General features: G+C 35.2%; 1 protein-coding gene across 1 annotated transcript in view; it reads right to left on the bottom strand.

Annotated features, from left to right (window-relative positions):
* The window catches only part of LOC149806591 (annexin A4-like), a 37,676-nt gene that overhangs the window by 5,911 nt on the left and 14,984 nt on the right, over positions 1-16,781 (bottom strand). The window contains exons 2-5 of the mRNA XM_089955281.1: positions 13,435-13,525; positions 10,946-11,040; positions 8,828-8,941; positions 1,995-2,085 (exon numbers count right to left, since the gene is read on the bottom strand). Of these exons, the coding sequence (XP_089811407.1) occupies positions 1,995-2,085; positions 8,828-8,941; positions 10,946-11,040; positions 13,435-13,525 (391 nt within the window). The remainder of the gene's footprint in view (positions 1-1,994; positions 2,086-8,827; positions 8,942-10,945; positions 11,041-13,434; positions 13,526-16,781) is intronic.

Here is a 16,781-nt window from a genome sequence, read left to right as displayed (position 1 = left end):
GTGTATGTTAGTGTGATCTAACTTTTTCCTAGACTATATATATGTATATATATATTCATTTCTTAGAAAGGTATATAAACTTGTTTGGCTTTTCAAGGGGTGATAATCTATGCATTTAAAATGAATTCCTGTGTCTGTCCAGCATTTATTTATCTTGAATATCTAATCAACTGAGAATGCTACTTGTTACATTGCTATTTTATACTTTCTTGAGTCTTAATTTCAAATTCGTTCATTATAATACCTAATTTGTATTGTTTTGTTATCTGCTACAATTTGTTCTATTGAAATTTATGCATCTTGTATTCCAAAATATTTTTTGTGGGGTTTAAATTTTTGTTTACATGGGAAACAACTCTGCAGAACCCCAAATTTGTCATTCTCAATAATCCTTATCACGGGTTGCACAGGTTAGGTCCCTTACTTTCTAATAAAAACTGGCAAGTTATACATGGTTTCAATATTAAATTATTATAACAAAATTTCTTGACAACAAGTGTTATAAACAATAATCTGACATACTGAATTTAATAACGTTCTCATCAGAAATAAGGTCTCAAGAGTGGAAACAGTCTTAGCCAATGAGACAAAATATCAGTTCATTAAAAAGCATGATTATTGCTCACACTTGAACTATAAGATTTTGATGATATAAGCTTACTTATAGTCAGATAAAAGTCTGTTTAGAAATATGGCCTCTACAGTGTATACAAGCTGAATCAATCACATGTAATATCATTTCATTAATATGAATGGATATTGTTCATAATTGAACCCGTCTGTAATGCTCAAGATCCATTCAGAAATATGGTGTATTGGGTGTTCACAAGTTTACTTAGCAGTTAGGTTCAAAATCAAATCAGAAATATGGTCTCTAGGGTATTCATAAGCTTACATAGCAATTAGGTTCAAAATCAAATCAGAAATATTGTCTCTGGGGTGTTCATAAGCTTACATAGCAATTAGGTTCAAAATCAAATCAGAAATATGGTCCCTAAGGTGTTCATAAGCTTACATAGCAATTAGGTTCAAAATCAATCAGAAATATGGTCTCTAGGGTGTTCATAGGCTTACATAGCAATTAGGTTCAAAATCAAATCAGAAATATGGTCTCTAGGGTGTTCATAAGCTTACATAGCAAGTAGGTTCAGAATCAAATCAGAAATATGGTCTCTAGGGTGTTCATAAGCTCAGCCAATCAGATGCAAGAACACATTGTTAAGATTTGTGGATGTCACATGAAAATGAATTCATCTGTGATCTTGATTACATAAACTAGAGTGTCCACAAATGACCTACACTGCAAGAACAAGACCACCTCCATGAAACCTCTCTTCCTAACTTCTTAAAAATGCAGGTTTATTCTGTAATTTTAAAATTCCATAAAGGCTTGCAGAGAAATGCGAACATGTCTGGATTTTAACCTAATACAGTATCTTGACTTTATATTTGGTAACTGGTAATTCCTTGACTCTGTGTGTGTGTGTGCATGCATGTGATTTGGATTTTTAACATAGCTTTAACAATTTGTCAGCCATATTGCTATGATGTCTGCAGTGTGGCAGTTTATAGTGATGTCTAGCACTAGGGCATCATGCCACAGATATATAGAATTATGTCCCACTCAGTCACATTACCCTGACACCAGACCAACCTGTCAAAATACTAACCTCTTAATGCTGAGTGCCTAGCGAGGCAGCCATTAGTACCATTTTATAAGTCTTTGGTATGACTCGGCCAGGTTTTGAACCTGCAACATCCCACATCCAAGGCAGATACTCTAACCAATAGGCCACTGGAGCACTCCTTGACTTTATAGTTGGTAAATGGTAATTCCTATACTTAATTATTTGGTGAATGGAGTATGATGAAATTGTGTATTCTTAACATCTGCTACAGATGATGCCTGTCATATTCCTATGTGATTACATCTGTTTAATTATTACCACTGAAAAGGATTTAATCAAGGCCAATGTTTTTTTTAGAAGTCTTACCTTTAGCATATTCAGCCTTGATCTGTGCAATCTCAGCATTACTTCTGGAGCACAAAATCTCAATTAAAGTGGACTCATCAGTTCCAGCTCCCTGTGCAGGAAAGACATAAAACATTAATTTAACAAACCAGATATACAACCAGGCAAGAAAGACATAAAGCATTAGTCTGACAAGCCGGATTTACAACCAGGCAAGAAAGATATAAACCATTAATCTGACAAGCCAGGTATACAACCAGGCAAGAAAGACATAAAGCATTAGTCTGACAAGCCAGATTTACAACCAGGCAAGAAACCATTAATCTGACAAGCCAGGTATACAACCAGGCAAGAAATACATAAAGCATTAGTCTGATAAGCCAGATTTACAACCAGGCAAGAAAGATATAAACCATTAATCTGACAAGCCAGGTATACAACCAGGCAAGAGAGACCTAAAACATAACTAGTCTGACTAACCATACAAGTATTATTCAACCAGGCAAGAAAGATATAAAACAGCCTGACAAACCATGTGAGTATTATTCAACCAGGCAAGAAAGATATAAAACAGTCTGACAAACCATGTGAGTATTATTCACCACGCAAGAAAGATATAAAACATTAGTCTGACATGCCAGATATACAATCAGGCAAGAAAGACCTAATATTAGTCTGACAAGCTAGGTGAGTTTTATACAACCAGACTTTCACAAAAATCTACTAGTTCAAGCCTTAAATCTCTAACAGGTGTAGAATGACGTGAGTCTTATTCAACTAGAGTCAGAAAAAACATCAAAAAAGGATATGACACTCTAAGTAAACTAAAGTAAAATTCATATAGGTCATGTAGGCATTAAGCACCCATTATTTCAGTAATGGGTGTCATTTTTCAGAATTTGATTTTACATACCTTTAAATGGCAAATATTGACTCTATATGGAGCCTCATACACCTATATTCCTTTGGAAGATCATTACTTACATGCCTTAAGAAGTACATTTGGCCAAACCAATGCTAAAGTATGTCAACATTTTGGGATGAGATCAACCTAAAGGTGTGATCCAATACAATCCGGATTTAATGTGACACAATGACAGCTATGCATGTTGATAAACAAATTTGTACTACCCTATATTTTGATGATTAGACTCGCTGTGCTGGGTTTTATTACCCAGCTTAGCACCTGACCAACATTGAATTGATCAAAATTTTCGTCTGGAAGTTTCTGTATGACAGTTTAATTGCATTAAATAATCAGGAATGAATAGACTTTGGTTACACAAAATTAGTATTAATTTTAAACCAATATTTTATGTTTAATTTAAGATAAGTAAATGCACATACATGACCTGTATGTATTTTACTCTACAATCAAACAAAACATTAAAAAATAATAATGGGATGTGACAGTCTCATTAAATAAGAGTCAGACAAATTAATAATAACTGAAAGGAAATAGAATATTACAATGAAATAGAATTTTGGAAATCAGCTCAATTTATTTCAAACAATAGTGCAATTGGTTCTCAAGGTAGGACTGCATGACACACATTATCCATTGTCCAGGAAATATTCTTTCCACTCTGCAGTTTCTGCGCTGGATCTGGGCCTGTGTCATTGAGGCATGGTTAGAAAAGTAGGCAAAGGGGACAAATGCAGTTTTACATCATTACAGTATGTATTCACAGTATAAACTCCTGATCCATGACACATGTGTCCTCAAATATGCAAGAAAATAACTTGGTGATGACAACACTGATTTCATAACATTTGGTGTATGTATGTATGTATGTATGTATTCATGAGAGTCTAGTTTCAACATTTGGCATCAGAATAGGAATTATTTCCAATCATGGACTGAATAAAAGAAAGTGCCAGCATTTGAAGGGTTGACATATTTCTTGCTCAGAGACCAACTGTTAAAGTGCAGTTAGTCAAGATTTGAACCAGTTTCTCAAAGAGAAGATCTTTTTAAATGTTCAAGATACAGGTAAGCAGGTGCATTAGTTTGCTGAAGCTCATGGTGACCCAGGATGTGGTTTCAAAAGATTACAAGTCTGGAAAGCAGTCTAGGGGACCAATGCCTAGAGTCTGTGAAATCAGTTGAGGCAAGCAAGCTGGGTAAGGATACAGGTCAATGGGATCTACAATGTTATGCATGTAACAAGTGAGGTCAAAAACCAAAGTAAAGTGTCCTAAAAGGAAGGGACCCAGGTCACTGTGGCTAAAGAGAGTAAAAAGTAATGGGTCTGCTAGTCCTAAACAGGTCAAACATAGTATCCAATAACTTGGCGCATGTTTTTCCTGAAGTGCAGGTAGCAACAGTGAGAGAAACTGTTAACGGTCAAGAGGTCACAGTATTATTAAATGCCATCTTGTAAAGGATTAGCATATGCATGGGTGGGAGCCTCTATGTATGCTACTTGATCAGACAATCAACTGCATCCCAACTGTAAGGATAAAGATAGAAATTCCTTTCTTGACCAGAATGATCAATGCCTCTACAGGGATAACCCTATGTATGATCTGTGAATCTCCGTTTAACATGCATCTTCTCATGTACTACATTTGTTGTTATGCAGTTGAACCCTCCAGACTCCAAGATGGAGTAATTAAAAATCTGCTACTTTGCTTTAAAGGACAATACAGAACAATCTCATAACCGAAAGGCATCATCAGCATACTGTAAGGATCAAGATAGAAACTCTTTTCTTGACCGAAATGGTCAATGCCTCTGCATGGATAACTCTATGTGTGATCTGATCATCAGTTATGTTGGAGGTTCCCATCTTCCAACCATGGCAGATTTTAGAGTACCTTTAGCTCAAGTAGTCAGAATGTGGGTGCAAACGTAGTGAGAAAAACATTTCAAAATTTAAAGGTCCCCAAGACTGTGACTGAAATCTTGTGTGACTAATTCATACAAGAGCAAAAGTATCATCAATCCATGAAATGAATTGCAGAGAAAATCATGTCTGGTGCCATTAAAATTGCAAGGGTGGGGGCACTGCAAAGTTAATACGGACATATTGTTTAATCCATGTGGAGTTCACCACATCAGAGGGTGAGAAACATCGGCAATTGGTTGTGCCCCAGAAATACAAATCCCAACGTACTTAGGGTGGCACATGAATCTAGCATGGCAGGCCATCTGAGTTAGGGGAATACCATTAGTAGAGTGCCAGCTGTATTCAACTGGCCTGGTGTTAATAGTGATGTCACACATTATTGTCAGTCTTCTGCCAAAAAAACTTTATCTAAGGGAAGAGTCACAGGAGTTCTTCTGGGACAGCTGCTTTAAACAGACATGCCATTTAAAAGAATGGCTGTGGATACTGTAGGTCCAATCAAACCCAAGAACAATAGGAAAAACAGGTATATTCTTACCCTTGTGGACTATGCAACCAGGTAACCTGAGGCTGTAACGTTACCAAGCATTAAAATTGAACAGGTGGCCAAAGCAATTGTGATTTGTTTAGCAGGGTAGTTGTACGGGAAGAACTCTTTATGGATTGTAGAGCCCAATTTACTTCTGTCCTCATGACAGAGATTAGTAAGCTTGTATCCGTCCAACAGCTACATACTAAGCCATACGATCCAATGTGCAATGGACTGGTAAGGAAATTTAATGGCACCCTGAAGCATATGTTTTGGCAAATGGACACAAAATGACCACAATACAGGGACCATTATTTTGAATATGGATCTATTCATGTATCAAGAAGTACTACAAGAATGTCTGTGGTTCATGCCTTTTGAATTGTTGTATGGAAGGACAATTCAAGGTCCTGTGCAGATCCTATGAAAACCTTGGACAGGTGATATTGCAAACAATGAAGCAGAAAGCACTTACAAATATGTACTGGACTTGGGTGAGAAACTTGAGAGTACCTGTCAGATAGTGCATGAAGAACTTGTGAAATTGGGGCATGAGTATACCAGGTACTACAGTCACTGGGTGTGAAATGGAAAATTCATTGTGGGAGATTAGGTGCTAGTATTCCTTCCTAATAACATGAACAACTTGTTGGTTCTGTGGAAAGGTCCCTATGAGGTTAAGGAGATTACAGGCAACATGGAAAGATCCCTATGAGGTTAAGGAGATTAAAGGCAACATGGAAAGGTCTCTATGAGGTTAAGGAGATTACAAACAACCTGGAAAGGTCCCCATTAGATTAATGCAGTCTTGGGAGAATACTTAGCCTTATTCACCAACAGGTCAGGTTGTACAACATTGGTAGAATACAAAATTAAGTTCAATGTCTTTGCCAACAAGCCAGGTTGTACGACACTGGTAGAACACAAAATTAAGTTGAAAGTCTGTGCCAACAAGCCAGGTTGTATGACATTGGTAGAACACAAAATTAAATTGAATATGTCTGTGCCAACAAGCCAGGTTGTATGACATTGGTAGAAAACAAAATTAAGTTAAATACATCTGTGCTGACAGGCCAGATTGTATGACATTGGCAAAACACAAAATTAAGTTGATTATGTCTGTGCTGACAGGCCAGATTGTAGGACATTGGTAGAACACAAATTTAAGTTGAACACATCTGTACTGACAGGCCAGATTTTACGACATTAGTAGAACACAAAATTAAATTGAATACGTATCTGCTGACAGGCCAGGTTGTATGACACTGGTAGAACACAAAGTTGAATAAGTCTGTGCTGACAGGCCAGATTGTACGACATCAGTAGAACACAAAGTTAAGTTGAATATGTCTGTGCTGACAGGCCAGATTGTACAACATTGGTAGAACACAAAATTAAGTTGAATATGTCTGTGCTGACAGGCCAGATTGTACGACATCAGTAGAACACAAAGTTAAGTTGAATATGTCTGTGCTGACAGGAGAGATTGTACGACATTGGTAGAACACAAAATTAAGTTGAATATGTCTGTGCTGACAGGCCAGATTGTACGACATCAGTAGAACACAAAGTTTTAGTTGAATATGTCTGTGCTGACAGGCCAGATTGTACGACATCAGTAGAACACAAAGTTAAGTTGAATATGTCTGTGCTGACAGGCCAGATTGTACGACATTGGTAGAACACAAAATTAAGTTGAAGGTGTCTGTGCCAATTAGGATTAAATGTGACCCAGGATCCTAAGTATCGCAAGTGAAGAATTTTAATTTTTTCATTCATTTGTATGTCATAATTACTCAAAAATGTGTCCATTTTGTTGTATGGGGAGGTATTTGTCATGAAATAAGGCAAGGAAATAACTTGGTGATGCATTAGAATAATTATATGCAATTGATTTTGTTGACACATATAGAGTTACCATGAGTTGTTTTATTTTTATTTTGTTGCGTGGACTAGTATTAACTGAATAACAGGTGCAGTTCATTGTACATCTTTCACAGTTAGATACCCACATTTCATGATGTACTTGGGTACTGGCATGTGTTGTTTTAATACATAATGGATGCATATGCCATGTGTTGACACAGCGATCCCAAGACCTTGTCAGGAAGTGTCAACTTTACAGACAGTATACTACAGCCAGAGGGCTGACAGTATGGTAGCAAGGCTGGCAGTGTGGCAGTGTGGCTGGCAGTATGGTAGCATGGCTGGTAGTGTAGCTAGTATGGTAACATGATTAGTATCAGTTTAGCTGGTAGTGTGGCAGACATGCTATCAAAAATGACAGTGTGTTGTTGTTGTTGTTGTTGTTGTTGGGTTTAATGCCATTTTTCAGCACATGATAGGCTATACATGGCAGCCAGTATTAATGGGGGAGGAAGAACCCAGGAAAACCCAGGAAAGAACCACCGACCCATGAGAAGCTACTGGCAAGCTTTCTCATGTACCCACATAGGCTTAATCTGAGACTCGAACCGGGGCAGACAGAGGTGAGATGGCAGTGATCCGTAACGTAGAGCGCTTTAGACCACTTGGCCACTCGGGGCCCCAAATGACAGTATGAATGGCAGTATAGCCTCACAACTGACAACAGGGCAACATTGTTGGAAACAGCACAACATAGCTGACAATAGGGTGACATGATTGGTCACAGATCAACATTGTTGGCAAGAAAAGCAACATATTTAAAAGCAAAGAAGTTGACAAAAGAGCAACACAGTGGTGTCACCAAAAGGGGGATGGATGTACAAAAGATGTGAATTTTGAACTACATAATTTGACCTTGAACTGTGAATTCTGATTGTCATGGTTACATGAACCACACACATTTTTATAATTTCATGTTCACCATATGGTGAATATAAAATTCTTAGTTGTGGATGATAATATTGATATTGGATCATATGGTGAATGAGTTTTTTGTTTGTATCTGTAAGAGTCGAGATTCAACTTTTGAGTATACGTGTTTGTGTGTTATTTCTCTTATTATTACCATATTCTTTTCCATTTTATTGCTGCAATACTATTAATGGTCAGTTTTGAGACTAGCATTTTATAATCATAATTTTTTTCATTTGCATACACTGTGTTTGGCATTTTCACAAAATCATAAGTTTTTTCATTTGCATAAACTGTGTTGGTTGTTTTCAAATAATCATAATTTTTTCCATTTGCAACCACTGTGTTTGGCATTTTCAAATAATCATAATATTTTTCCATTTGCATACATTGTGTTTGGTGTTTTCACATAATCATAATTTTTTTCATTCACATACACTGTTTGGTGTTTTCAAATAATCATAATATTTGCCATTTGCATACACTGTGTTTGGTGTTTTCACTTAATCTATATCCATTTGGTTTCTATCCTCTTACAATGTGGTTTATACAGGATGACATTCTTGCCAGCCAGTATTAAGATAAATACACTTTAGGTGCAAATTAAGCAGATGGATGGATGGATAGTTTACTACCTTCATTGCTCCTTTTAGCTGGCGGGCATCATATATTCGTGGTGGTGTAATCATAGCAATGACCAAATCCTCAAAGTTTCCACCAAGTTCAGAACGAAGATCATCAGCAAGATTCTGGAAAATATAATATTTAGGTAAAGAATTTGAATATTCTTGTTCTGTACATCGTTTACAACATTCACTATTTTTTACCCGTAGATCATTGACAACAATGAATATCTTTGTTCTCTACATCACTGACAACATTGAATATTTTGTTCTCTACATCAGTGACAACGCTGAATATTTTGTTCTCTACATCAGTGACAACATTGAATATTTTGTTCTCTACATCACTGACAACAATGAATATCTTTGTTCTCTACATCACTGACAACACTGAATATTTTGTTCTCTAAATCAGTGACAACACTGAATATTTTGTTCTCTACATCAGTGACAACATTGAATATTTTGTTCTCTACATCACTGACAAAATTGAATATTTTGTTCTCTACATCACTGACAGCATTGAATATTTTTGTTCTCTACATCAGTGACAGCATTGAATATATTTGTTCTCTACATCAGTGACAGCACTGAATATTTTTGTTCTCTACATCAGTGACAACATTGAATAATTTTGTTCTCTACATCAGTGACAACATTGAATAATTTTGTTCTCTACATCAGTGACAGCATTGAATATTTTTGTTCTCTACATCAGTGACAGCATTGAAAATTTTTGTTCTCTACATCAGTAACAACACTGAATATTTATGTTCTCTAGATCATTTAAAACATTGAATATTTTTGTTCTGTAGATCAATGACACTAACTGCACAAGGACCTATAATCTTGCTCTAACATTAAAAGCTTAATGACATCACACAAACCATTCACACACATCAAGACAGCATTGATTTATGCGCCAATGATCATTTTATGATCAGTGTAAATCATGATGGCATAGAATTATTTAAAGATGATATGTTTAACCTGTCATATTTCAGTGCCTAAAATGGGAGAATTTTCCTGTCAGCAAATATAAAGATATTTTTCTTTGTGATGAAAAATTTGTCACACTGTAGTCAATCAAAATCCCAGGGTTCTAATTTTGGTTCATACTGTCATCAGCAGCATCCAATCTTTAACATTTTTATTACAGCTAATTAAAATCATATTTGTCACTGAGAAAAAAGAAAAGATGAAAAGTGTTAATGATGTTTGTATAAATGGAATCTAAAATGAACAATATTAATGAGCTGGTTGATACATGAACAAGAATTGTAACAATTTGCCAACAGCTGGTTGGTACATGAACAAGAATTGTAACAATCTGCTAACAGCTGGTTGATACATGAACAAGAATTATAACAATTTGCCAACAGCTGGTTGATACATGAACAAGAATTGTAACAATTTGCCAACAGCTGGTTGATACATGAACAAGAATTGTAACAATTTACCAACAGCTGGTTGATACATGAACAAGAATTATAAGAATTTGCCAGCAGCTGGTTGATACATAACAAGAATTGTAACAATCTGCCAACAGCTGGTTGATACATGAACAAGAATTGTAACAATTTGCCAACATTTTAAGAAGAAAGAACTTAATAAGCATCTAAGGTACACATTTACCAAAATGATCCAGTTATATCTGTTGTGATAAAGGATGTCACAAAGGATGTCAATTAAGTATGGTATGGAAATATGAAACCTATGACTTTGGCGCTGTGGTATAATGCAGAAACCCTGCATAGACTCTACAGCATAAGGGCATGTCATTTTAACCTATACATAAAAGGCTGGCAAAAGGTTGGTCATTGTGACATACTTTTACACATGGTGAGTAGTACCCTTTAAGTTTCAGGACTGTGCATAACAACTGGCAACCAACTAATTTCTACCATGGTGATTAGTACCCTCCATGATAAATATACCCACCATTATTTCATGACTGTACAAACAAGTCAAAGAATGTGTGATAAATGTACTGTGTAATTGTTGGAGAGGAAAAAGTAGATTGCTGTGACCGATTTATACCCACTGAAGTAGTACCACTCAACATATTTCAGTTCTTTCATTTTCATGACAGTGTTATGGTTTCCAAAGGCTTCATGCATGATTTATTACCCTGCCATAGCTCTGCTTGTAGGCATCACTAATCTTCTGCCGCTGCTCACATGAATACCGGATGAGGCAGCTGATAATTTTGTCCTCATCAGTACCTGGAAATAAAAAGAAAATGAAGATTTCTTAGTATTTGATGGAAGTAGCTTCAAATAGAGCACAAGTTATACTATCTGCTAATCTGATATTGCCTTGCAAATTTGATCAGTCAAATACTCAAAAAATATATAAATGTATACAAACTAATAATCAACAGTGCAAAACTGGCCATGTGTGAAACCTGCATGATCACTTTTGAAATCTACTCATTCCTTTCCTTAAGGACAAATCTACATTGGACAATAACACAAAGAATGTCCTTTCCTTGAGTACAAATCTACATTGGACAATAACACAAAGAATGTCCTTTCCTTGAGTACAAATCTACATTGGACAATAACACAAAGAATGTCCTTTCCTTGAGTACAAATCTACATTGGACAATAACACAAGCAATGTTCTTTCTTTGAGTACAAATCTACATTGGACAATAACACAAACAATGCCCTTTCCTTGAGTACAAATCTACATTGGACAATAACACAAACAGGAAAAAATATAAAAGAATAAGTACCTTACAGAAGCTGAACGATGTTTAGTTGTGACAAATTTTTAAATGATTTTTTTAAAAGAGACAATAAAAGGAACAGGTTTATACAATACTACTTCTTAAAATGCTTCTTAAGTAAGCATTCCCAAAACAAAATGTAGCTGGTTACAGTCAAGAAAACCAATCAGTGACAAAATCAAGTATGAAATTTGGTGCCATTACTATGCTTCTACAATTCTGTCCAATGAAAATGTATCCAGGATATAAGATTTTGTTTTAAATGTTTTGTTCTAAAGCACTATTAAAAACATTTTTGTGTCTAATTAAGTTGCACTAGTGGTTGCAGGATTTAAAGTTACATCAGCAAAACACTGCCAATATTGTGCCAATTAAATTAAAGTTTTACAGATGTCCATGTAGTGACTTAAAAAAATAACAGAGATAAGATAAAACCTTCCACACAAAAATACAACCCAAAGATGATGTATTGAGCAATACAAGTTTAAAATAGAATATATCCATCTTTTACATTTGAAGAAACTTCCAATCATGGTTTTAAGAAACTGACATTCATGGCATTGAACTCTGGTAACATTTGCAGGAAGTTTCTTGTTATCTATGAATAGGAATTAATGTGGTTGGATTCTTTCTAATTTAAGCCAATGGGATTTAGTGATCACAGCTGGAAAATAAATAGGATTCTTTGGATTTCCTATTTGTTGTGCTCCAATTGTGAGTTTTGGAGGATTCCAGTCATAATTATATCATTGAAAGTGAAGCTGGAGAAACATGATTTTATGAAAAAAAATGTAAATTTTCATATGCAGAATTGAATGGCATGCATGTCCCTCTTCGTGTCTTTGCTTCTGCAAACAACTTGTTTAGGAAGACAGATGAAATCTGGTTCATGGTACACAGTGATATTGTTAATAGCCTCACTTTCCAAGTGCACAAGTAGCTTGTTTCCACTGCAGAACAGTCACACTTCCCATCACACATGCAAGGAGTGTTTTTTTGGCAACATCAGGACTTGTTGTTTCAAAAGAAAATAATTAGCCTAAAAGCAATCTATTTGTACTCCATGGATTGTCATAGTTTCTGTTTTTGCTGTTGCATATTTTGCTAATTAGCTTATATATACTAAAAAGCTGCTGAACTCATTGACAATTTAAAATGTTATATCAATGAATTTATACCTCTAATTTTCAAACATAATAAAACATTTAATACTCCAAAAGAGGGCATGCCATTTAATTGTAGATCATGGTATAGACAATTTCCAGGATGCATGAAAAATGTTAAAATTTTATCAATCCATGGAAGAATACTTCTTAGAACTCAGGCCAAATTTATGAAAAAAGTGTCCAGAAAAGCCATTCATGTCTACATAAGTAGTAGCTTTGCACCAAAGTGATGCTGATGGTATGCAGAATTTAAGGTCTCTTAAATGTAAAAATGACATAATACCAGGGCCAAAGAAGGAATTGTTTAAAAAATAAGTTATTCATTATCTTAGACCATTTGTTATGTGTTCACAGATTCCTGTACACTCATACCAGGGTTGATACTTTGATTTTTAGAATCACTTAATCCTTAGTGTCAAGTCAAACTTATCACATCATGTTGTTTATACTGTATATATTGTACATAACAGCTAGAAGGCCTCAAGGTAAATTAGTTCTGTAACTGAGTTACCTTCTCTAAATAAATTTTTTATAATAATAATAATAATAATAATAATGATAATAATAATTATTATTATTATTATTATTATTATTATTTATATTGGAGTTGGTTTTCTGGAATCAAAACTAGTAATCATCACACACACATACAGTTAAGAACAATAAAAGTATGACACCCTCATGTGCTGATGTAGATTTGTTTATAATGTCCCACTCACCAAACCCCCTCATTGCCTGTCTTAGCTCTGCTGCTGCTGCCGCTGCCACCCCAGCATCAAAATGTGCAGCAGGCTTGATTGTTGGTTTATCCTGTTGAAAAAACAAGAACTTCTTACTTTCAAAGCATACCATGTTACAAACATAAGTGGTACAGTTTACGTTACCAAAACATACAAGTCTAAAATGAAAGTGAGGATTAATTTGTAGTCTGGTCAAGTACATTTAACTTTCTCCACTTGTAAGAGGACACTTTGGTTGTATGATGAGAACATATTTTTAAGTAATTTGCCCCAAAAATATTGAAAAAGTGTCGTTCGAAGATATCCATTTTCTAATTCACAAAAAATGCTAGGCACATGCATACAAATAAGGGCTTGAATTGATATGTGCATAAATTATTCAAGTCTGCAGACTCTGTTGACTCAAGACAGAAGTAGTAATAAATGATGTATATTATGTGTTTTGCACCCCATCCCCTGTCTGATACTAAAGAGATTGGAAGAATAACAAGGGAAAAAAGAATGATCAGATTGGAGAAATAGTGTTTGGTGTGGTCTGGTACGTACAATATAGTCATAATGGAAAAAAAAAGTAATCCAGTATTTGTGAATCTTTTTGTATTAATAAGTGACAGAATAACAGTTGCAGAATAGAGAACTACAGTATCAGAATAACACAATTACTGATACATTTTTCAATGTATGATCATCTCACTATTTTGAATTTTGCAATAGACTTTCATCACACAAAATGTTAAAAACAATAGGATCTTTTTTTCTTCTGAAGGCCTAGTAATCCATTAAATGTTATAATACACATTTTCGAATTCTTAATGAATATGGTGTCAAAATTCTCTCTGCACAATGACTGTAGAAGGCTTCATCTTCCTAGTTATCCGCAAGTGATGCATCCAACAGTTTCTGACTCAAATCTCCAGTATTTCAGATAAACAAGTATGGAGCACATTTGAAAAAAGATACAGTGTCACAACTGACTACCAAGCAAATGCCTTTTACATGAAGCACTTGTTCAAAATGTTCATGTATGTTTTGATTTTACATGCTTGAAACTGATGCTGAACCTTTTGTACAAAGATAATTTCCACATATTCAGAATACTTTGTCACGAAACTAATATTTCCATTTTTGTACCCCAGGTTCCCAATCTCCCCTCGTAGGAACTGTTCTGTTTGGACGCGACCATATATTAATTTCATGCAATTCATCACTTGTTTATGGAAGTTTTCCACCTTTATTCCAAATATTTGCGAGTTATCTTTTTGCCAGTCATTGTCTGATATCATTCAAGGCTTGCAAGTACGCAAATATTCCACGGTTGTGTGATTGCAATTTTGTTCATCAGCTGGCACGTTGAAAATTTCAGCAGTATCAAAAATGGATATACCTGAATGATGTTAATAATTATATTTGTTTATATGGTGTCCGTCTTATGTAAATGCAGAATAAGTGCCAAAACCTAAAATAAAGTGGGCGTCTATGGTGTTGCTGGTCCTTTTGAAGACACGACAAGTTTTTAATTGCAAGACACGTGTGCTGCGTGGTAGTGTAATCATGTTTCTTGTCTTCAAAGCACTGCAACTGAAACAGTTCATTATTAAATAAATATTTATATTCAGTAGCAGCTTTTAATAGAAAAAGCACGGCAATCATTTTCATTAACCCACTCGAGTCACATGACCAAGACGTCAGAAAAGCAAGCACACGCCGCACATGTTGAATACTGCGCGAAAAACATTTACATAAATGCTGACAAGGTTGCTGTGAGAGAGATAAAAAAAAAGTAAACAAACAAACAAACAAACACCCAATCATGTGCATTATGACATTACAGCTCAAAATGGTTGTAAATAGGAGTGCAACGATACAACGGTACATTGCGGTTTGCTGTTTTGGCAGTACATACCGTAATAACATTTTCTATTTCGCGATTTTTTATTTCATCCGACAAATCTCTGTATACCGCAGAGTTTTTCCAATTTAATTCAAGAACAACATTTTCTTTTGTATTCCTAGATGCAAGCTTAGCTCGAGATTGCAAGAGAACGTAAAACGAGATGCACACTTAGCATGATATTGCAAGAGGATTTTTTCCCTAGATGTATGCTTAGTCTGATATTGCACGAAGATTTGTTCCCTAGTTGCACACTTAGCCTGATATTGCAAGAGGATATTTCATTAGATGTACACTTAGCCTGATATTGCAAGAGGATATTTCATTAGATGCACACTTAGCCTGATATTGCAAGAAAATGTAAAATGAAGTGCACAGTACGATTATTCGGGCAAACTTTAATAGGGGTGGGGTGGCAAGCAAAGAACAGGGGATAATTTTCCATTTATAAACAATAATTTACAAACTTAACTTTGCCTCGGGTATTTATGGCCTGTTCGTAATTACACTAAATGAGCAGTCGTCAAGAGTCCCTGTTCGTAAATATATAAATTCTTCTAAAATAACTTATTTTGTATCCAGTGCCCGGAATGTACATACACCAAAGCATGCACCATCTGCTGCTATGATTAACATTTTAGCTCTAAAGAATAAAAAGAGAGCAAAACTTTTAAACAAACAGCGGCAGCACCTGATGTTCTAAGTGTGAAATATATGGTCGGTCAGATCAAAGTGATTACGTCACGTTAACTTCTTTTTCTTGTCTCTAAATATCGATTAACCTCGACTCATTTTTCAAGTTCATTGACATGCATGTAGACCTGAATTTTAATTTTCAGAAATTTTGTTTTCTTTAAAAAAAATCTATTTTTAAATAATTTCCAATAAAAAAGCAAAAAGTGCAGTACGGGAATTTTAAAACACGGACACTTTTGAAATGGTAGTGGGATTTTCATTTGCTGATAATGTAACTGCTTTCAGGTGTTAGTAGACTTGTTTCATTTTTATTTTTAATTTTATATGTTCATCTAACTACCATTTTAAGTCTAATAAGGTAACATCACTTACAGATGTTGCATTTTTCAAGTAGTGTATGTTACACCGGTAGTGATATATTGTTTTCAGTAAATGTTACTGTGTTATAATATGTGTTTGGTATTTCGCAATACGATTTTGCGCGTATTGTTGCAGCCCTTGTTGTAAAGGTGGATCTTTTTCCTCATACTAAATAAACAATGGAAAATAAAAACAAAATTGAGACTGTCCACTGAACATGCTCTTGACCCTCTCATCAGAAAGGGAGTCTACCTGCACAAATACACGAGAAGCTGGGGGTACCATGATGAAAGAAACCTAGCTTCCACTGATGGGAGCCTTCTATTACCAGCTTACCAGAACAGGAATTAAAGCGAAAGAATAAGAGCAATCTAAGAGT

This window comes from Sinohyriopsis cumingii, chromosome 1 (assembly GCF_028554795.1).
Source record: "Sinohyriopsis cumingii isolate HCF-2022 chromosome 1, ASM2855479v2, whole genome shotgun sequence".
Taxonomy (NCBI): Eukaryota; Metazoa; Mollusca; class Bivalvia; order Unionida; family Unionidae; genus Sinohyriopsis; species Sinohyriopsis cumingii.
This window is presented reverse-complemented; position numbering and strand designations above follow the sequence as displayed.